General features: G+C 52.7%; 1 protein-coding gene across 1 annotated transcript in view; it reads left to right on the top strand.

The window, feature by feature from the left end:
- Nucleotides 1-4,733: 4,733 nt before the first annotated feature.
- Nucleotides 4,734-22,684, top strand: part of TEKT5 (tektin 5) — a 34,750-nt gene continuing 16,799 nt past the window's right edge. Inside the window, exons 1-5 of the mRNA XM_047713379.1 lie at nt 4,734-5,411; nt 8,115-8,198; nt 8,813-8,883; nt 12,688-12,831; nt 16,977-17,199. Coding sequence (XP_047569335.1) covers nt 4,836-5,411; nt 8,115-8,198; nt 8,813-8,883; nt 12,688-12,831; nt 16,977-17,199 — 1,098 coding nt within the window. The 5' untranslated portion in view covers nt 4,734-4,835. The remainder of the gene's footprint in view (nt 5,412-8,114; nt 8,199-8,812; nt 8,884-12,687; nt 12,832-16,976; nt 17,200-22,684) is intronic.

Raw genomic sequence — 22,684 nt, 5'->3', positions numbered from 1 at the left:
GGTTGGTGGGAGGGAGAGCTATTCCCAACCCCGTGGGAGCTCTGGGGATTGTTCCCACTAACCCTTAGGGATGATTCCTTCCCCTGCCCAGGGCTGTGTCTTCACATGCCAGCACTGGGGATGCTCTGCTGAAGAGGGCCCCTCTGCGTCTCTCCAGAGCTCAACTCTGGCCACACTGGCGTCCCGCCTTCCCAGCTCTGTCTCCTCAACACCAGGGGCTCCCCATCCCTGTGCATGGCCTGGAAGCTTTGTCCAGGCTGTGAGCTGAGGGTAAGGGTACAACTTGCCTCGTTTATTTCTCGTCCCTCGGGAATGACTCTCTTCATGGCCTGACGTCCAGTGACTTCAAAATCCTTGCCTTATATATTTTTGTGTTTTTGAATTGTTCCATTTCAAGGGTAGAGCCAATCTCTATTATCCAATCTTGGCCAGAAGTGGAAGTCCTATTAGGGTATACGTATGGGAGATCTATATAATACCCACGAGACTGTCTATGTTATATATATTAGTACATATGAAATACATACTATGTATATGCTAAAATAAAATCATGTGAATGTGTATACCTATAAATATGTTAGTGTGGAAGGCTTAACCAAAAAGTAAAAGCCTCCCTCTGTGCCCCTCACCCCTCAGTTCCACTCATGTATCCCCTAAGGGTAATCACCCCAATGCTGGTTCCCTTGCATCCTTCTGGAAGTGTTTCTGTGTGTACATGTTGCATACACATCCGTGTAAGTTACATGTATATCATATCGTGTATCCTGTCTTGTATCTTGCTTTTCTTCACTTATATCTTAGAAGTTGATTCTTATCAGCCAGCACAGGTCCGTCTTCTTTTTATGCTGCAGCATACAAAGCCATGAAAAGATGGTTTTTTATTTTAGCCATCCTGTACTGGGGGACGGAAGTTCGTTCTGCCTTTTTCGCTGCTATGATCATTGTAGCAGTGAACACACTTAACATTCATGGGGGCGCGTATCGGCAGGGGGATGTCCGGAAAGATTGCTGGGTTATTACACACCTGCCGGGGCTGGTGCTCTAAGCTCCCAAAAGATACCCTCTTTCAAGTGCAGGGATGCGGGGGGAAGTGCTTTATTTTAAAATGCAGGTTTTGGTTTTGAACGACACAATCCGACACAGATGCTGAATTGAAAGCAGCTTCTTTCCAGATTTTCTGGTCTCCCCCGCGTGTGACCCTATTTTGCTGTTTTTCTGAGCACTGCTTGGAGCCACCTCCAGTCCCCTATTTCGGTGGCCGAGCAGGCACAAGTGCAAAGAAAGACCCCTGCCTACCCATAGGGGGCGCCCAAGGAATGCTTGCTGATTTGATCTGTTCGCTACAGAAAGTTGTGAGACAGTGGCTCCAGCCATCACCTAAAGACCGTCTCGATGCTTTTCTTCCTTTTCTTCCGTAGGCTGTCGGGTTTCCCATTAGGTTCACAGATGGGAAGCTGTCCCCTTCACAGCCCGTGGGAGTCAGGCAGCGACTTCAAAACAGCAGGTTTCAGGCATTCAGGATTGTGGTAGAATAGTTGAGGCTGAATGTGGTGTCTCCCGTTTGGGGGGCAGAGCTGGCGGACCACGGGGAGCCCCACTGGGGAGGGGGGTGTCACTCACGTGACTGTCCCCATCCACTTCCTACAGAGATTCCAGAAAGAGAATGCATTTTCCATCAGCATGCTTTAAAGGAGATTGAAACAAACCAAAACAAACTTATGGTGAGAGTTCTCTAAGCAGTGGCTACCTAGGTAGATAATTGTTTTAACGCGCCCCCCCCCCCCCGCACCGGGGCCCGTCTTCCCTACAACAGGATTTTGGGTAATAGTTTCGTTCCAGGTTAGTTTTGATACAATGGGCAAATACAGAGATAACTTTTCACTTTTTTTTTTTTAAGATTTTATTTATTTATTTGACAGACAGAGATCACAAGTAGGCGGAGAGGCAGGCAGAGAGAGAGGGGGAAGCAGGCTCCCTACTGAGCAGAGAGCCCGAAGGGGGGCTCGATCCCAGGACCCCAGGATCATGACCTGAGCTGAAGGCAGAGGCTTTAACCCACTGAGCCACCCAGGCGCCCCTACTTTTCACTTTTAAAGACACTGAAGTCAGAAAGTTTTTCATATGAACAAAAATGCCCACTTTCCAAATAAAAATAATCACACCTCAAAGGTCACGCTCTCCGCCATTGTCCATTCTGAGCATGAGTGGTCACGCAGAATGATGGAATGGAAGCAACCAGGTTCTGGTTTCTTCCCATCTTGGCTCTCCTCGTGTATCTCCAGCCTACTCTCTGAAAACAGGGGTGCAAAGCACCCCAAAGGGTTGGAGATGAAAATCGCAACCAAAGAGAGCACCACTGATTCCCAAACATTCGGAACTTTTGTCAAAATGGAGTGCAGGGAGTCTGCATGTGTTGGAGCTGACTGGCTAAGGGTCCTCTACATTTACTTTACTTAATAGAGAATAAGCAATAAAAATTGGCTAATTTGAAACTTACATTTTATTAAAACTCAACAGTATCTTATTTTAAAGAATATTTTATTTATTTATTTGAGAGAGAGAGAGCACAAGCGGGGGGGGGAGGTGTAGAGAGGGAGAGGGAGAAGCAGGCTCCCCGCTGAGCAGGGAGCCGGTTGCAGGACTGGATCCCAGGACCCCAGGACCATGACCTGAGCCGCAGGCAGATGCTTAACTGACTGAGACACCCAGGTGCACAAAACTCAACACTGTCTTAGCCGGGATTATCACAGGACCCAGCAGTTCCCATCCCTGCTCTATATTTGAGAGGACTAGAAATTTTGACATGTTCATAGCAGCATGATTCATAATGGCCACGTCTATCCACAGATGGATGGACACACAAGTGGTCCATCACACGATGAAGTATTATTATGCCCCGAAAAGGACTAAAGTACAGACATCAGCTATGATGTGACTGAACCTTGGAAATGCCACTGCCCCACCCACGGCGAGGCACTGCTAAGAGTCAAAGTCATACTCCACTTGCTGTAATGTTTTTCACTTGCTGACTTTTTAGAAGTCGATTCCTTGGGTCTTTTGGATTGGATGCGCTGCTTACCATTCCTTTTTCCGTTGAGCTATCGTCAACTGTTCTCATTGGATGGCTTCTGATGTTCTGTTGCTTCATTGTCTACCCAACCATCCACCCATCCACTCCTCCATTTTTTTATTCATTCAACAACCCCCACTTGTGCACCTGCTATTTTGCAAGAATCTACCAAGTGCCGTGGGTGCAATGACAAGGAAAATCCAAACAAGGTCCTTTCCCTCCTAGAACTTATTTCAGAGTTGCACTACTTCAAGTATGGTTCCTGGAGCAGCTGAATGTAAACCTTCCTTCATACCCTTAGATATCGGTCACATTGTTATTTTTGGACATGAACCTTTCGTGCTTCCAACATACCCCGAATCTTTTGGGCCCCTTTCTTGATGTCCCCAGATGTGCTGCCACTTCCTGTGTGTGGTGTCTCATCTTAAAGGAGCTTACAAAGGAAAGCATTGTAGAGGTGGAGGGGGTCCAGAGCCCACCCTATAAGGTGGGGGTGGGCGTCAAGCCCTTCGTTCTAGGTTTGTGGTGGAGATTCAATGAGTACATAGAAAGAATCAGATATATACAAGGTGCTTAATAGCATCTTCCTCTGCCTTGGTCCTCGATAGCCCCTGTTTTCGGTTATAGTTAGGGAGAGAATTTCCCTTGACCATCACACTTCACTAACAAGGACAACTTATTTGAGGGTTAGGGTCCTCTTTTTCTCAAATCGGAAGGGGGAAGGCTCTTCACATTAAGCACCCCTCTTGTTCTGTACCTTGGGATCACATTGCTGATCCCACCAGCCAAAGAGGGGTCAAGTTTCTTGATGGTTTAAAACCAGTGGTAGAGAATGGAGGGTTGAATATTCTTCCCGGCACAGTCAGGCTCTTGATTCAGGACGCCCGTTCATTCCTTCATCAGTGTGGTGGGTGCTGGGACTTAGTGGTGAGGCGGACAGACATGGTCTCTGCCTCACGATCCCTCCCCTGCCCCCTTTACTGAGTTAAGGTGTGTTGAAGCCTGACTTACATACAGTGAAATCCCCCCCCTTTTAGTGGACAGCTCTGTGGGTTTTGGCATACACGTAGAGCTGTGTAACCCCACCACAGTGAAGACAGAGGACACTACTGTCACCGGCCCCATGTTTTCCCATGCTCCTTTGCTCCTTTGTAGTCAGTCCACCTCCCTCTACCCCTAGTCCCTGGCAGCCTCTTGTCGGTCTTCTGCCCACATGGGTCTGTCTTTCCAGAATGCCATCTAAGTGGAATCATACAGGATGTGGTCTTTTGAGTCCAACGGCTTCTACTTGACTTCATCCATTCAAGATTCCTTTTTTCCTGCTGAGTGTCCTCGGATGTCTTGGGGACAGAGAGGGAAGGAAGACAGGGAGGGAAGGAAGACAACTAACCTTGGCCAGGGCTCCCTGAGCTGACTGAGTTTACCAGAGTGGACTACATTGCATTTCCCCCCAGGGGCAGAGTTAGGTGTGAAAGGCCGATTTGGTTCTTAGGGAAAAGTGGATCAGTGCCATTTCTTGCTCCCCCAATTCTGTGGCTTGAGAAACTCACCTTCACTTTGTCTTTTGGCATGGGTTTTAATCGGGACAGTATGGCCCCAGCAGGCCTGAAACAAGCCGAGGCCCCAATAAAGCCCTGCTCCTCCAGGCTTTATGACAACAGTGCCGAGTCATAGAGGTCCGGCCCATCCCTAAGAGAAGATCCTTCCCCGTCCTGCCATGCCTCGGCCCCTCAGAGTTTTGCCCAAGGGCAGCTGATGGGGGAGGATGGAGTTTCTGGGAACCAGTCAGACAGCCAGTTACTGTGGCCCCAAGAAAGCCGGTGGCTTCAGTGCGCTGCCCCCGGCTGTGCCCGCCCCGGTGATCCAGGAATGTTACCAGCCGTATTACCTGCCTGGGTACCGCCACCTCAACTCATGGAGACCCAGCCTCTTTTACAAGATTGCCAATGCACAGACCTGCATGGATGAGGGGGTCACGAGCCGCAGCCCCCTGAGGCCGCCCACCATCCTGCCGGCCCTCCGCTCCGCCCTCTTCTGCCGCTACACCCCCCACGACTGGGACAGGTCCAACGAGCTGCAGATGCGCGGGGCCGAGGCCTCTCGGCTGTGGGCCAGCCGGCTGACCGGTGACTCCATGCGGCTCATGCAGGACAAGGACCAGCTGACGCGCCAGATGCAGGAGGGGACCAGCCGGAACCTGGGCCAGAGGCTGTCGGACATCGGCTTCTGGAAGTCCGAGCTGGGCTACGAGCTGGAGAGGCTTCTGAAAGAGAACCACAGCTTGGACACGGTCAAGAGGCGGCTGGAGTGTGCTGCTGAGGAGCTCGACTGTCCCCTGCAGGTGAACTGGGGAAGGAGGGGGCGTGGCAGCGGCCAGGAGGGCAGCCCTGGGCGCTCTGCTCCTCCCCAGTGAAGGTCAAGGCCCTGGGAACTTTGCATCATCGGCTGCTTCAGTTCCAGGATTATCCCTGTCAGATCAGGTTTCCTCAGACCGAATCAAATTTCCTTTTCTCTTTGGGGTCGCCTCCAAACTACAAAGGTTTTGTCCAGACTTTCTGCACGTGCCTGTGTGTGTGTGTGTGGGCGCGTGCATGCAGGCTGCTGGGTAGAAGGATAGACTTAAAAGAATTGCTGTATTTTTCTCCATGGCCCTTAACACCTGCTAACGTGCTCTCTAACTTACACATCTATTTAGTTATCATTTCGCTCCCTGAGCTAGAATCTAAGTGCCGCGAGGGTGGGGATTTTTGTCTACAGTCGCCAGCGTGTTCCAGACCGATCCGCAGCTGTGCTGGGCAGCCCGTCTGTGTTGGCCCTCTGGGAGCCGTGTCTATGCCGACGGCCTGCCGTCCGGGCCGGTGTTCTGAATGTCTTCCCAGCCTAGCACAGTGCGTGGCACGCAGTAGGCTCTCAGTAAATGTTTGCTGCGTAGATGGGTCCGTATCTGAATGTGGACATTCTCAACGCTCCTTGGTCTCCCATCGTATCCCGGATCAGTTAGGTTTGCCTTTGGTGGCACGTAAGGGACCCCTGTTACGTGCAGCTCAGCCAAGGCTCAGCCAAGGCTCAGCCAAGTCATGAGGAAAATTCCAGAAGGAAACAGAGCGGGCGACTGCAGCCTTCACCCGATGCCGGAGGGGCGACCCAGGCGCCCGTCTTTCTGCTCTGCCGTCCTCAGCTTGTGGCTTTTGTCCTACTGCTCGTGGGGAGATGTCCTATCTCCTGTTGCAGACTCCTACTTGCAAGGAACATTTCGATCTTCTCATTTGAGGCAGGAAGATAGGGGCCGGGCAAAGGGCCCCATGTCCCCATTGTGTCAGGGTATGTCAGTTTCCTGGAAGGGAACATCCTGCGTTTCCATTCCTAGCCCATTGCTAAAACTCTCCCAGGCTCTGTGGCAGAGAGGAGTCTGGGCGAGTGAGTGGTTTTCCTGGGGTCCCGGAGTGGGCCTCGGGTATGGAACTGGCTTATCTGTGCCTTGCGCCGTGGGAGCTGATCTGGGTCACGTGGACGATGTTCGGCTGGCCTGCTGGAGCAGGTGGGGACTTGGGACCTCCTCCCTGGATGCCACGTGCAGCCATCTCTGTGCCATGTCAGGTGTGGGGACATCTAGAGGAGAGGTCCCGCCTCTAGATCCCTCAGGAGACGTGGCATGGGTCCCCCCCCCCCACATTATGGGGACTTCTGCTGTGTCCCTCTGCAGCCAGGTTTCTCCCCTGAGAGGAGAGTGGGCAGGGGGGCCTGAGACAACGCTCAAAACCTATTGCAGTCCTCTCCTGCTCTCCTCGCTCCTCCAGCCTGCCTGGGAAACCCGGCTCTGCCTGCTCACTGGCGGCTTCTCCGGTGGCCACATGGTGGCTTGGGGGGACCAGAGGTCTCTCTGCCCCCCTTCTCCCTGTGCTCCCCACTCCTGCCCTCCTCCCACGCATCTTCCAGCCCCGGCGGGGGGTGGTGGTGGTGGTATTTTAAATATTAAACTGGATCTCCACGCTCCCTCACTAAAACCCCCCTCAGTGCACCCAGTTAACATCCAAATTTTCCTTGTCACCAGCTCCAGCTCCTGCACAGCGCAGGCCCCTCTCACGGCTCCAGCCTCCCCTTCTCCAGCTCCAGGGGGTTCCTGTCAGCTCCTCCTCCTCTCTCTCAGGGCCTTTGCACCTGCTGTTCCCTCTTCCTGGCACCTTGTTCCCATTTGTCTCTGCTGCTTCCAATAATTCAGGTCTTGGTCTCTCACCTCCTTAGGAAGGTCCTTCCTGGCCAACCCCCCACAGGTTGCTCCCCCCTTCCCACCTGCCTCACGCTGACTCTTTGCACCTAAGTCCTGCTCACAGTCAGAAATGATTGCTCCTCTTTGTGTGTTTACTTGTGTGTGTTCTCACCTGTCTCTTAGAGCCCCGTTAACGCGGGGACCCTCTGATCGGTTGACTGTGGTATCCCTAGCACCCCTCCCAGCACGTAGATGGGGCGCTCCCCTGCTGCTTTCTCCCTTCTGCTGCTCTTTGTGACGTCACAGTCCCGTGGCCTAATCACCTGCGTTTCTCAGCTTCTCGTTGCTGGAGCTCCCCTGAGCAGACACTTCTCCCTGTCCTCTGTTCCACGCTGCTCATGGCCCCATGGTCATTGCAAGGTGCATGGCTGTGTGACAGGGTCACCTGGGTCTCACTTGGCCCTGGGCACTTTCCGAAGCCCCACCCCCACTCCATTTATAGATCTTCAAAAAGGGGTTTTCACATATATTCACAAGTAATATTTGTTGACCATATCTGGAGTATTTCACACATGTCCGGCCGACTTAATCACGCAGCAAACCTATGCAGTAGGCCCCAGTATTCTACCCATTGGCAGTCATGGCATCCCGGGGTCCCCACGGAGGGAGAAGGGGAGGTGGAAGCCCACCCATGGGCACAGTGACGAGGCCACCCGGGCGCCATCCAGGTTTCCTGGGGATAAAGCAGATCCCAGCAAAGGTGGATGGGAGTCGCCTGCGGTCAGACTGTGCCTACAGGCGCAGGGAAAACATGCTATTTCCCACTGCTCCCTCCAGGTGGCTCTGGAGTGTCTGTACCATCGAGAGAAAAGGATCGGGATCGACTTGGTCCATGACAATGTGGAGAAAAACCTTATCCGGGTAAGAGGCCTCCTGGGTCTGCTCAGCCCGCTGAGGGTGGTGGGGGGGGTGTGGTGGCAGCTGGTCACAGAGGTTTCTGAGCTTCTACCAGGAGCAGAAGCCACGTGTCACCCCATGCAGAGTCAGGGCTCGGAAAGCATTGTGGGGGGCTACACTACGTGGAGAACAGGGAGAAGGGAAGTCGTGGGACCCTCAGTGTCTCACCGTAATACCTATAATAACAACAATAAAAGCCTGTGTTCATGGAGCGCCTAGTGTATGTCACACACTGTACTGTTTCACATGCGTTATTGAATATAGCGATAACACAGTCTATAGATGAGCCCTTGGCACATAGTAGGTGCTCAATTTTCTTTTAATCGGGAAGTGTACAATTTAGGAAGAACATAAGATGGGGATTGTGGAGCCCCCGCCGCTGACGCTTACCTGTCTGGCCTGGGGACGGGGCGGGGATGAGGCAGGAGATGGACTCCCGCCCTGACATTGCATAGGGCAGGGTGGGGAGGGGGTCAAGAGTGGGCAGCGAGAGGTAGGGGTGGGGTCACTCACCTGGGAGGCCAGGTGTGGTGACTTTCTAAGGACCATGTGGCTCTTTTTGACCTTTTTCATTGCAGGAAGTAGATTTGCTAAAATGTTGCCAAGAACAGATGAGAAAACTAGCTCAAAGAATTGATATCCAGATGCGGTAAGAGCTACTTTCTCTCCCCTTTCTCAGGGTCTGATTTGGGTCTCCCCAGTTTCCGGGGGGCAAGCAGGTGTGCTGTCCGTCTCTTGGCGGTCCTTTCGGTCCGTGGTGTGCCAGCAAGTGCTTAACAACCAGCTCTCCGGGGAAGAAAATGAAATCTTATTTGCAGCATCAGCCAAGGTCAATGGTGATCTTGGTCTCCCGGGGCACACCGGGGCACACCGTGGGTCTCTGGGACCCAGCCCTTCCCTGGCTACTCTTGTTGGCACACAGGGCTTCAGCAAAAGCCATGGGCCTCACTGAGGCCCCTCTGAGGCTGGGGCTTCCCCGTGGGAGTTCTGACCTTGGGGAGATGGCAGAAAACTGCCGACATCAGGCATCAAGGGGAGGGGCCAGCGCATCTCCAGAGAGGGGCTGGTGGATGCCTTGAACCCAGAGTCTTAAAAAGCAATCAGCTTTTTGTTCTTGGAAGATGACCTAACCGGTATCATGACAAGCCAGGAGGCTCCCCACATAATTAGAGGGAGGCCCGAGTTTTATGGGGCTTGGGGCCCCTAGCTAAGCCCTTGGCCCTCGCTTCCCCTGGAGATAGCCTTCCCTCCGGAGGCTGGGGCTGGCCATGGCCTTTAGCTCTCACAGGGCACGCTGCTCTGCAGGTTCTCCTTCTCCTTTCCTCAGACCCAGAGATCGAGAGGAGGGCTGGTCACCTAGCCCCAGCTTCTAGCTGCATGGGGCCTGTGGGTAACCTGGAGGGGATGCTGTGGGGGGTCAGGCAGCTTGCAGATAGGTTTTGGCAGCTGGCCGTTCCCCAGGAGGAGCCGTCAGTCTCCCGCCCTCCCAGTACCCACAGAACAGCTCCTCACCTACCCTGAGGACTGGGCCCAGGGACGGGATCACCCAGGGCCATGTTGAAAAGCTCCCTGAAGGTCTAAGGGTGAGGTCAAGGCCGGCTGCAGGGGTGGAGGTGTTGGAAGGGGCACACACAGCAGTGGCGTGGGGACAGGTGAATTACCGAACACAGGGGTGACTTCTGTCATGAGTGTGCCTCTGACCTGATTGCTGACAAGTCCACTTCCCACTTGGACTGTGTGCCTCCTGTTTGTCTATAAGTTAATTTGTTTAAAAAACAAAACAAAAAACCTTATATACTTGCATTTTAAAAAAAGAACATTTTAACAAAGGAAGTGCTTTGGGCGGGCAAATGTCTTCATTGTGTTTTTCTTGCCCTTATTTTTATGATCACCTATTTTGGGCAAGAAAGAGAGGTTTTCCATTTGTGGTTGACACAGGGCTATGGCAGAATGTGGTGTGGGGGTGACAGAGGGCTGGGGTTTGGAAACTAGGACAGTTTGAGCCAGCAGAGTGAACAGAGTCCCAGACCAGAAGTTGGGGAGCTGCACCCTGGAGGGGAAATCATCCCAAGATGGGACTGGGGCGGGCGGGGACCGCTCGGGCAACGCCAGCCATGAAGCAAGAAGTGGGAGAGTAAGGAAAGCCAGAAAGACAGAGAGGCACAGACACGGAGCAAGAGGAAAAGTGAGGGACATGGGGGACAGCCACCAAGGGGTGGAGGCAGCCAAGGCAGGGAGGGTGGGGGGAGAGAACGAGAGCAGGTGGACAGGCGTCCCTCCCCTTTGGCAGGACAGAGGCCGAGCCATGCTCAGTAGAGGCTGTTTGACCCTGGGCAGTGGCCTGTTTGTCCAACGGTGCCCATCTTCTTGCAGGAAGCAGCTCCTATTGCCGGGGCTCCCTGATGAACTTGGAACCGGCCACAGCCTCACTGGCAGAGCCTCAGTGTGCCCTTGCCCCCGGGGGGAAGCTCCACCGCTGACCCAGTCCGGTGGCCTCCCTGGCACTAGGCTCTTGACTCATGGTTTTCTGGGTGAGGCCTGAGGCCTGTGTCTGGGCAGAGCTGTGTCCCTACCTCACCAGGAGCACCAGCAAAGCAGAAAATGCTGGGCAGAAGCCATAACAGGGCTTTTCCTCACAGGCCCACATCGAGGTGAGCCTTGGCACTGGCTGGGCTTTATGTCATGGACAAAGAAGGGGAGACAGTGGCTGCACCCTCTTTGTCCAGGCTCATTAGCAAGGGCCAGGAAGCTGCACCAGCCAACCAGGATGCTGAGGCCCTGGGTCCCCTCTAATGCTCTGACCTGTTTCCTTTCTACAGTCTGGTCTTCATGGTCCAGTTCATTAGGCAGGACAGGACCCCATTTCTCTGAATTGGCTCTGCCAATTCAGAAGGCCCCAGGGGCCTCAGGATGGTCCCTCCTGTCCCATCATGACTCCCTGAGCATTCCCATAGGTGGGGGTCCACCACCAGGATCTACTTCTCTTGCTTCTGGCCTGTTTGAAATCCATCACCAACATCCAGTACTCATAGCAGAAAAAAAAAAAAAAAAAGCGGCAAAATGATGAACAGAGACAGACAAGGGAGAGGGACAGAGAAAGAGACAGGAAGTCCCTAAGACAGAGAGAAACCAAGAAAGATGAGGCAGAAAGAGAGAAAGACACACACACACACATCCATGTGACATGTGCACCCCTCACTTTAGTTGGTGTGTCTGGACATCAGCTGGCATAGCGAAGGTCCTTCCCTTCTTTATTCCCTGTCACCTCGAAGCACTTCAAGATCACATTCCCAGTCGATGCTCGTATAGCTTTAACACTGACTAATCTTGTTTCAATCAAGACAGAGACAGGAAAGTTAAGGCTTGGAACCTTCTGGAGACAACAGATTCTAGCTGGGATTCTGTTAGCGTTTAATTAGTATTTATGTGTGAGGTGACCTTTTAACGGAAGGTGCTACTGATGATCCTTTAGAGACCGCGATGTAGATTTTCCCTTTAAAATACACTTATTTATATTTTAAAGGTGATTTTTAAAAAGTAGTAAGTAACTTACAATGCCAGTACTTCGAGAATATGGCAGGAATCATGAAAGTGGTTCTCCAGGGTCTGGAGTTTGGCACATGGTGGCTTTTAAGTCTCAGCCTCCCAGCCAAGATTCCAGCCCTGCAGGCGCCAAGCACTGTCCCTGTCCACTGTCCTCTGCTCACCTCTGCTCTGCCCCCACTCCGCGCAGTCTCTGATTCCTCCCATCCTGACTCTTCAATCCCTGACTCCGCCCAGCCCCTGACTCCGCCCAGTCCCTGATTCCACCTATCCCTGACTGGCCATTCCTGACTCTTCAATTCCCTGGCTCCGCCCAGTCCCTGGCTCCTCCCAACCCCTGATTCTGTCCAGTTCTTGACTCCGCCTAGCTCCTGCCTGTGTCCAATCCCCGACTCTGCCCAGGGCGTGTTTCAGTACCAGGCTCTGTCCGAAGTAGAATTCATGTCTTCTACAGCAGGTCAGCCACGTACAGCTGGAGGGCCAAATCTGGCCCCCCACCTGTTTCTATAAAGATTTATTGGGACATAGCCACGCCCATTCACTTATATATTATCCAAGACTCTTTTCCTGCATAGTCGAGTAGTTGCAACAGAGACCGTATGACCCACAAAGCCCAAAGTATTTAGTATTTGACCCTTTATGATAAATGTTTGCCTACTCCTGTTTTGGATGACAACAGATCTGCTTGGATTGGGGGGAAGGGGACGTGTGGGGAGGTCGTGGGTATGTAGTGGGGGCATCAAAGTGGGAAGAGGGCAGAGAAACTACTTGGGGGGGGTAGACAGAGCACCCTGGGGGGAGTCCAGAGACTTGGCTTTGAGCAATGGCTCTGCACCTCCCTCCTGCATGACCTTGTGCGAGGGACTCCGGGTAGGTGCACCATCACCAGGCAAATCCTTGCACCGCACAGGGATAACCGAGACACTCAGCACGCTCTGGAGAGGGACCTCGAGGACAAAACCTCGGCCCAGTTTATCGATGAGAAGTGCTTTAACCTGAGGAACACGTCAGACTGCATCAGCTTCTTCCACGGCATGGAGAAAGTCGATGGCACGTGAGTACTGGGCTCTTGGTCCCCATCTCTGGCCAAGCCTGATGGGAGTGAGGGCTTTGGTCTGCTCCTGCCAAGGAGCCATGAAGCCATCACGCACCAGTCAAGTAAGAAACAAAGCGGGTGAGTGAGGGGGTCCTCGGTTGCAAGCCACGGAATCCAATTCTAGCTAACTTAAGACAAGGCGGAACTTACTGGAAGGCTGTGGGGGAGCCACAGACTTCAGGAGAAGGCTGGAGGGGAAGGATCTGGCAGCTTGAATGAGCCAGGAGGTGGGAGCTAATCATCTATATTGTCAGAGCACGGGTGTCTCTTCATTTTGCCCCATTTTGCCCAAGATGAAAATTCCAGCAAGAGGGTACCAGAGGTCGGTTTAGGGAGGGTCACGCAGCCACTGCTGTGGGGCCAAGGCAGGCTGGGCACCCGGATTGGCAATTCCACTAAACAAATCCAGAACAGAATGACTGTAACCGGAAGGAGGAGGGATCCAAGCTCAGTTGGGAGAGCCAACTGGTGGCAGTCGGAGCCGGTAGTGGTTTAAAAGTGGATGCTGGGGGCGCCTGGGTGGCTCAGTGGGTTAAGCCTCTGCCTTCGGCTCAGGTCATGATCCCAGAGTCCTGGGATCGAGCCCCGCGTCGGGCTCTCTGCTCAGCAGGAAGCCTGCTTTCCTTCTTCTCTCTCTGCCTGCCTCTCTGCCTACTTGTGATCTCTCTCTGTCAAATAAATTAAAAAAAAAAAAAAATCTTAAAAGTGGATGCTGGAGCCAGGGTGCCTGGCTTCCCGTTCAGCCTCTACACTCATGCTTGGGGCAAAGTACTTAATCTCTCTGCACTCCCCCTGCCCCCCCCCCGCCTCGTCTGTACTGGAATAAAAATAGTGCCCACCTCCCAGAGTTGCTATGAGTATAAGGAGGTGGGCGTGTGGGGCGCGGAGCACAGAGCCTAGTGTGGGGGAATGACAGCAGCTGAGATGTGTTGAGTGCTTGCCGTGTGACCTCATTTGCTTGTCACAGCGGCTCCGAGGTGGGTGCCTTCTGTGTGCCTGGCTCTGTCATGGACATGTCACTGTTTCTGGAATTTCAGGCAGAAGGAAGGCATGCTTTCCCAATCAGCAGGCAGTGCAAGGTCCAGGATAATGAGGGCTGGACAGAGCGGTGCTCTGGGTACAGGGAGAGGGTGGTATCTATCCTGGTCTCTTTTAAAAAAGTCGGGGGATGGGGGCGCCTGGGTGGCTCAGTCAGTTATGTGTCTGCCTTCGGTTGAGGGCATGATCTCAGGGTCCTGGGATCGAGTTCGGCATCAGGGGGTGGGTCCCTGCTCAGCCCGGAACCTGCTAGTCCTTCTGCCTGCTGCTTCCCCTGCTTGTGCTTTCTCTTTCTCTCTCTCTGACAAATAAATAAAATCTAAAAAAAAAAAAAAAAAAAAAAAAAACCAGAAAACTTTTAGCACAATATTGTGCTTGGCACATAGTAGGTGCGCAGGAAGTGTTTGTTGAATAAGCCAACGCATGAAAAGAGGAAAGGAGGGAGGGAAGAGAGAGGGGAAAGGAATTTCATAGTGATCTCCTTGGCCCGAGCCCAAGGCTGCCTCCAACTTGTGGGGCGCCTCCTCTTTCCTGACAAGGTGACACCCCTGGCCCCTGGCTACATAACCAGGACTTCGGGGGCCACAGCTGCTCATCTGGAGTGGAAGTCTGGAGGGTTCCCTTCCCAAAGGGACACCTCCCTGAAAGCTTGCAGCCAGGGGCTGGAGAGAGTCAGGACGTGCTGTCAAATCCCCCCATCCAGGGGCTCGAGCTGGGGAGCAAGTACTGGGGTGTGTGACTGATCGCTCACCAGACGTGCTAGCCCAGGGCTCTGGACTGGGCATGTTCTTAAAGCAGGGCCATGTCTAGGCAGGTGAAAGGACGCTTGGGAGACTGAACCGCAGGAGGTCTGCCCACCCAAGTTCTCACTGCTGTGGGTCAGCCGACAGTGTGACATCTGGCGACAGCAGGTGTCCTTTACCTGATGCTGGCTGCGTGCTGCAGGCACCGCACTTTGCAAACAGCGTCTTGTGACTCCTAAACCCTTATTAAGTGCTTTCTGTTGCCAGATGCCAAGACAGGGTTTCACATTTAGTCCCTCAATAACCCTGGGGTGTCGACACCACTATTATCCCCATTTTACAAGGGGGAGACTAAGGCTCAGAGAGTTGAAGCACCTGGACCAAGCTCACACAGCTGGTGGCAGAGCCATAGTCTGAGCCCACACTGGACATGGAGCCTGTGTGTTTTATCTTGGCCCCTTTTTTAGAGGACACATGGCCCCCAAAGCACAACCCCCCCCTACTGAGGCACACCACTTTCCAGTGGACAAGCTGCCTCTGGCTCATTCCCCCAGCCCAGGGAGAGTGTGACAGAGCAGGTTCTTTTCTCTGGGGAGGACAGCTGTCTGCTCCAGGGGAGGTTGGGGCCTTAGAGGTTGCCGCTCCTGACCTTGACAGTGCCCTTTCAGCAGCAGGAGGCACACTCCTGAGTCAGGTGCAGTCTCTCTCTGCTGTCCTTGGTGCTTCCCTCTTCCTGGATGGATAGTGAGTAACTGTGTGACCTTGGCAAAGAAGCTTCACCTCTCTGAGCCTCGAGTATTTGTTGGCTGAAAGATCTGATTCAGACACCGTGCCCTCTCCCATCTCCAGAAGCCCGAGACCCCCATTACTGCTTAATTTTTGAATTCCTGCCAAAGACAGACAAGCCGACCACATATGATGTGTTCTTTTTAAAAATTTCTAGTCCCCATGCAATCTAAGCGTGCTTTAAAATGTCTGAAAAGAGACTTCTATTTCAGAAAACTGAGTCCCTTTTTTTTTTTTTCCCACTGCCTGAGAAGAAAGATGTTTTATTTAAGAACTGGAGATTTCCCAGCTAGAAGAGACCTTAAAAAGTTACCCAGGAACTGAAGCCAGCTCAGGGAAATGCATGTCCCTCCTTTTCAGAGGCTTCCCCAGGAGAAGACCCCCCTACCGCAGGCCATACATCAATTGTGTGGTGCAAAGGGTTATACCCTCGGCCAGGAAGTACTTTCTGTTGTCTAAACTGAATCCCTTATGCTTTACCGCCTCTGGGAAGTCTCCCTGCCTGCCTTTTCTGATCAAGTCTGTGTCTCCGAGGTTCGTTCACCCCCAGATCTGTTCTCCCGCTGCCCACTGTAGACCATCTTTCCATCTGGTTCCCACTGGGGTTCAACCAAGGCAAGGGGCGCCCATGGGAGGCGGACAGCAGGAGGAGAAGGAGGTTGGGGGTTTCTTCGTGCCCCTCCTCTGGCCCTCAGTGGTGACGGCTTTACACTTTTACTAATTGTGGGGCTTCTCAACACCCTCCGATCCTTTTTCTTTCCTTTTAGGACCCTGACAGGCACATAAAGCCTGCACTCCATCAGCCTATCCTTCCCGGGGTAAAAGTCCCTCCGAGCGCATATACCGTGTGTAAATATCTTCTTTCTTTGACTTCCGTCTTCCTTTGCTGGAAGCTTAGCCCGGTGAGGACAGGACTGTTGATGTTCTTGGGCCTGGCTCGATCCTGATGCCTGGAACAATGCTTGGCATGTGGTAGGTGTTCAGAGAACATTCGCTGAATGAGAAATTTGGGGCCATTAGCCTGGCCACATGCTCATTTCTGAACTGAAGGGGCTCTGTGGCCAGCACAGAACCCCAGTGCCTGCTTCGCGGCCTGTCTCTGTGATTTTGATGCTGGTAGTGAGAGAGCTTTACAAAGGACCATTTTCTCCCCTACAACTCACCAAGCGCCCTTTGGAAGATTAGCACTTGCCAGGATGCTGTTGCTTGCCCTATAAAATGGGGTGGGGATTGGGTTAGCCCAGTGGTCCCCAATGGGGGACAGTTGTTCCCCGTCTCCCAGGGGACATTTGGCAATGTCTAGAGACATCTTTGGGTTGTCACGACTGGAGGGATGGTACTGCTGGCATCTAGCAGGCAGAGGGGCGCTGCTAAACTTCCGTCAGGGCCAGGGGTGACCCCCCCCCAACAGAGAATGGTCCCGACGCAGATGTCAAGAGTGTCCAGGGTGAGACTCTGGATTGGGGATCCTCCAAGGCCTTCTTTCCACCCCCCGATTCCTGTCTTGTGTTAAGTTCATCCCCATGCTTCCTGCAGGATCTCCGTGCCCGAGACCTGGGCCAAGTTCAGCAATGACAACATCAGGCACTCGCAGAACATGCGGGCCAACTCCATCCGGCTGCGCGAGGAGGCCGAGAACCTTTTTGAGATCTTGTCGGACCAGATGTGGAAGCAGTTTACCCACACCAACCTGGCCTTCGGCGCCCGCATCTCTGAGGTGACGGACGCCAAGAATAAGCTACAGACGCAGCTGGCGAAGGTAAGAGAGATGCGCGCGAGGGGACTGCCGCCCGCTGGGCTGAGTCCTCACCTGCCTCCCGGCGGTCTCGGCTGGCCAAGCTGCCCACGTGCCCCTGATGCTGACCCGGTCCTACCATCCCAGATCCAGGAGCCTGTCCTCCCGGAAAGGGGAAGGGGCCGTGGGTATCACAGGGGAAGTACAGCGTCTGGGGTAGATCCTTCCCTGCTCCCCTGATGATGGAACTTGGAGCTCAGCTTGGCTGTCAGCACAGGCCCCCAAGAGGCTGACGGCTCCCAGGGTCCTTCACTCCATCCAAGGGCCTTGTGGTGGAATGTGACAAGTGAGTTTGGGTGCCATTATGAGAGCCCCAGGAAATGGGCCTGAGCAGCTCTCCGCCCCCATCAGCATCTTTGGAGACGGAACCCTTTTGACCGTCGAAGGCTTCCACAGCATCAGGCGGGGGAAGGATTGCCTGATTTTGTCCCTATCTCCTGCTACTGCATATTCCATGTCCTTTCTGCTGCTCCTATGCAAAGGCAACATGCAGTCTCCCACCTTTGGGGGTGGGGGAGCCTCTCTGCATGGAATTTATTCTCCCTGCTCTGCCTACGCTCAGTGAGTGTGCCTGATGCTTGCTGGCCACCAGCAATGAAAGGGGCCATGCAAACAATCCCCGGGTCCCTGTCCTCAGGGGACTTGCATTCTGGTAGAGGCTTTGATGTGTGCACACAGGAAGGACTTAGGGATGATAGTCTGATGGGGGAGTGGTGGCTGGGGACGAGCCTTGAACCTGCATTCAGAAAACAGAGTTCTAGATACAAAGATATGCTACATATATGGGGGGGAGTTAGTGGGCGGCAAGCAAGGTTCAATGGCAATTAGACAGGGGCGGTGTAAGCCCCCCCCCAACATATGCTACCCTATAGCCTCAGGTATGGACGAGGCCAAGGAAGTGGAAGTTTCTAGGGTGAGGGAAGAGCAAGGAGATGCATCAGGGCTTCTCATAGGGACCTCACACCTGGTGGCATCAAGGGCAGGTCACCAAGGAGTTGGGTAGTCAAGGGATGGTGGGAAGAGTGTTCCTGAGGGTGGCCAGTGCACAACGGATATGTGTGGGATGGGGTGGGAGCCGGGGGCAGGCTCGGGTCATACAGGTCCTGGTAGGTCCTGGCGAGGATTCTGGATTTTACGCTGAGAACCCAGAGAGACTTAGAAGGATTTTAAGCGGAAGGCGTGCAGATCCGCTCTCATCCTTAGGTGGCTTTCTTTCCCTCCTGGATGGAACAGGGTTGCAGAGCTCCAGAGTGGACACAGGGAGAGTGGTTAAGAGGCTCTAGAAGGTGTCGGGTGAGAAGGACGGCTGGCTGTGCCACGGTCGTGGTGTCAGATGCGAGGGGAAAGGGGGAGATGTGAAACATCTCGGGAAGGCAGAGTTGGCAGATGGACCTCCCCTCCCTCTTTTACTGAACATTTTCCTATTAATCTTCCCAAAATGGGGTTAAGAAACTTGTTCTGTAAAGGGCCAGGTCCCATTTTCAGCTCTGCAGGCCATTCGGCTTCTGTCAAAACAACTCAGTTCTGCTCATGTAGACGGCCATAGGCAGTATGTACACAGATGAGCAAGGCTGTGTGCCAATAAAACTTTATGTACAAAAATCATCAGTGGGCCGGACGTGGGCCGCAGGTTGCAGTTTGCTGACTACAAATGCAGGTTTACATAGTTTATCATTGCTCCTTCCATACCATAGCGTGTGGTTGGGAGCACAGACAGAGCATGGCTGCCTGGATGGGAATCCTAGCTCACCATCTCTGTAACCCTGGACAATTTCCCTAACCTCTCGGTGCCCGAGTTTCCTCATCTGTAGAATGGGGATAATAATCGTTCTGACCTCAGGGATGCCAGAAGGATTATCTGAACCACAGCCCTCGGTCCAGAGTGAGCACTTTGTTGACGGTTATGATTTAATGGATTCAGTGGGTTTGCTTGTCCGTGTCCCTCCAGGACATCGATCCTGATTCAGCTGTATAACCCTATAACGCCCGGCACATAGTCGACACCCCTTAAATCTCTGTTCGGTGAATGAGAGGAATCTACAGTGTTGAGTTTCCTGTTGATATTTTTTTAAAGGAATGATCCGTGAATGAGTTAATGCTTTTAATTTCAAGCCTTTTCTCTCTTTCTTTTCTTTCCTTCCTTCCCTCCATCCCTTCCTTCCTTCCTTCTGGGGAAAAAGAAATGTGCTCATATTGTGACAAATTAAGCATAGCAAAAAAACGTACCATTGTCTTCGTCTGTTGAGGCTGCTGTAACAAAAATGCCATAGATTGTGGTTTATAAACAATTGACATTTACCTCTCGTAAGTTAAGTATCAGGATGAAGCCATGGGCACATTTGGTGTCTGGGGCCGGCCCGTTTCTTGGTCATCGAGAAGACATTGTTTTCTCGCTATGTCCTCACATGGCACAGCGGGGAGGGAGCTCTCCACAGTCTCTCTTATCCAGGCTCTAATCCCATTCAATATGAGCCTGCTGGTGACCTCATCACAGCTCCAAGACCCCACCTCCTCTTACCGGTACAGCGCGGATTAGGTTTCGATGTGAATTCTGGGAGACACACACACATTCAGTCCACAGCAGCCACTGCAAAATGTACCACGATCTGTCTCCAGAACGTTTCCTCATCTTCCCAAGCTGAAAAGAACTCCTGTGTTTAATTAACTCCATGCTCACTAAACCACTTCCCAGTCCCCTGTCCCCCTGACAGCCGCCACCGTCCTCTCTGTCCCTTACGAACTGACTCCTGCGGGTCACACTTCCACAAGAGTGGAATCCTACACTAACTGTCCTTTTGTGACGGGCTGATTTCCCTGAGCGCAGTGCCTCTGAGTTTCCTCCATGTAGCAGGTCACGTCACAGTGTCCTTCCTTTGTAAGGCCGGACAGTATCGTATCAGATATGGGCGCTGTGTGTTCCTTCCTCCCCAGGGGGAATGTGGGATGGCTTTTTGGTTATTGTACAAGCATTTTCTCTCTGTCTTTTAAAGATTTTATTTATTTGAGAGAGGGAGAGGGTGAAGCAGGCTCCCCATTGAGCGTAGAGCTGATACAGGGCTCCATCCCAGGACCCTGAGCTCATGACCTGAGCCGCACCGTCAGACGCTTAACCGACTGACTGAGCCACCCGGGTGCCCCAGAGGAAGAGCGAGCATTTTCTCTTGAGGCATTTCATATTGTGGATCAAACACAGTGCCTTGTTACATTTCATGGCACGGAGATCTGAGGCCTGGAGATGACTCGGGAAGCTCCTTTGGTAGGTCTCAGCAGCTGGGTTTTTCATCCATGAAACGGAATGAGAACTAACGGACGACGTCACTTAGAGTTGATCAACGCTTGTGTTTTTGCATCATCCTTAGCGCGGTGCTTGGCGAATGGTAAACATTTAAGAAAAGGTAACTGAGCGTTCATATTATTATCAGTAAGGAGAAAAAGGATCTTTTGGGTGGCGATGGGGAGCAAAGCCTTTTCCCTGAATTTCTCCAGGGAAGCTTGGAATTATTACTAACCGTCTCATCACTGCTGATGAGAGAGTCTTTGCAACTGTGTGGGTTTTTTTTTTTTTTATCAATATTCATTATCTAATGACCAGCTGTCTTGCAAATAATCCAGCACCCATTTGAAACACACCAAACCCCAGCCCGACACCAGTGACACTCCCTGAGCGAACACTTGTCTTCTGGTTGGTGATGACGCCACATCATGTTTTTCTAAGACAATAAAAGAAGTCGATGGAACGAAAATAAATATATAACAACCCTTTCACCTTTCCGTGGTTCCTTCAGCCTGAAGAATTGGAAATGCTCCCTTTAAAAATGTTAACTGTTAGTTGTTGAGCTCAGCCTAATTCCCCTCGGCAAGAATCATTCCTGGAGAATTCTAGGCCTCTGTCCTCACCCGTGCTGCAAAGGAAGTGTTGCCCAGATGGTCATACGAATCCACTTTGAAAGGCCGGGTCTACACAGTTCCCCATGCAGACTTCGAATCCAGCAGGGGTTTGGAGGTACACATAGAGCCTTACATGTTCACCGTGATCCTCGGGCTCCATCTCCAAGGCCACATCCCAAACCCTGGAAGTTGGCTTGGACCTCGTCCATGCCCTTGATCCTTGTACTTTGGAGCCTGGGGTGTGTCCCGGTCACATTGACCTCTGATAGAGGAGAGGCTAGTGACTGACTTCTCTGGGCTCAAGCCATTGATGACCTGAGAGCAGGCTGCTGTCTTTGAGAACCAGTGCCTCCTGAGAGCTCCCCGCCTTCCCCCTCCCCCACAGGACTCCAGAACTGCAGAAGTCCCCACCTGTAACCAGTGACCCAGTTGAATGAGCCTTGTAGGGGGTGGACTCTTAAGGTGGGGGAAAGGCGTGAAGGGGGAGGTATGGGGACACCACTACAGAGCAGTGTTTCTCCTGAAGTGTGGGAGCCAGGCCCTGGCCAAGGCAAGTGACAGTGGATTGATGGCAAGCGAGAAAGTGTGTCTGCCTTCAGTCCTGTTTCCGTCCTTGAAATGATCTCAAGGGGAAGCCCTGTTCACAGGCTAGAATACCTTCTTCTCCTCTTTTGAACAGAGAGTGCCAGCCTCAGGCTAAGAACTTGGGACAGCTGGCAGCATCTAGCCAGAGTTTAAATAACACGGTTTTACATGCATCTCATTTCACGTTTTTTTCCCACCAATTAGAGTGATAATAAAATTCTGCTTGTAGCGCAAAATTGGCCTTGACAGACATCTGGGTGAGCAGCTGTCTCCTTCCCTTCTCTCTCTCTCCCTCTCTCCTCCCCTCTTCCAGACTCAAGAGTATTGGGGGAACCAAATCCTTCCAAAAGGCAAACCTCAGGCTTCCGATCTAATCCGAGTTGCCAACTGCATTTCGTTTCCAAGCTTCCAAGCCGAGCCGGGTCATCCCTCCTGCGATGCATCGGGCCAGCTTACCCCATCACCTGGGTCGGCTCCGAACGTGGCAAAGCAGACGCCCCTCTGGGGTTTCTGCCACCCCTTGGTCATGTGAGCCCTTGAGTCAAAATCCCATTTTCCCAGCTTGGATGTGAATGTGGTTGGAGCAAACGAGGACACCAGGAGCTGGGGATGGGCGGGGAGGAGATGCGGTCAGGATAAGCCAGAAGTACAGCCTCAGTCAGGCTGTCTGAGAGATAAGTTGGATTCTCGCCTTCCTCTCAACCGCTCTCTCCTTGCACGTGGTGTGGGCTTTCTTGTAGTTAGAGGCAGCAAACAGGAGCCAGGTTTCCCCTGAGGACTTCCACCCTGCCTCCTGCTGCACCATTTTCCTCTGAGGCTCTGGCTTCCAGATACTTCTAGATGCTTCCACTGGCTTCCAGGGGTTCTGACTTCCAGGTGCTCAATCCCAGACATCAGGGCCCACTTGGACGCCTCTCTTCCTCTCCCACCCTAAGTCTGCTCCATCAGTAAATCCGGTCCATTCTACTTTCAGAAT

This window comes from Lutra lutra, chromosome 18 (assembly GCF_902655055.1).
Source record: "Lutra lutra chromosome 18, mLutLut1.2, whole genome shotgun sequence".
Lineage (NCBI taxonomy): Eukaryota > Metazoa > Chordata > Mammalia > Carnivora > Mustelidae > Lutra > Lutra lutra.
The sequence above is the reverse complement of the archived record's forward strand: the minus strand, read 5'-3'. Positions and strand labels throughout refer to the sequence as shown.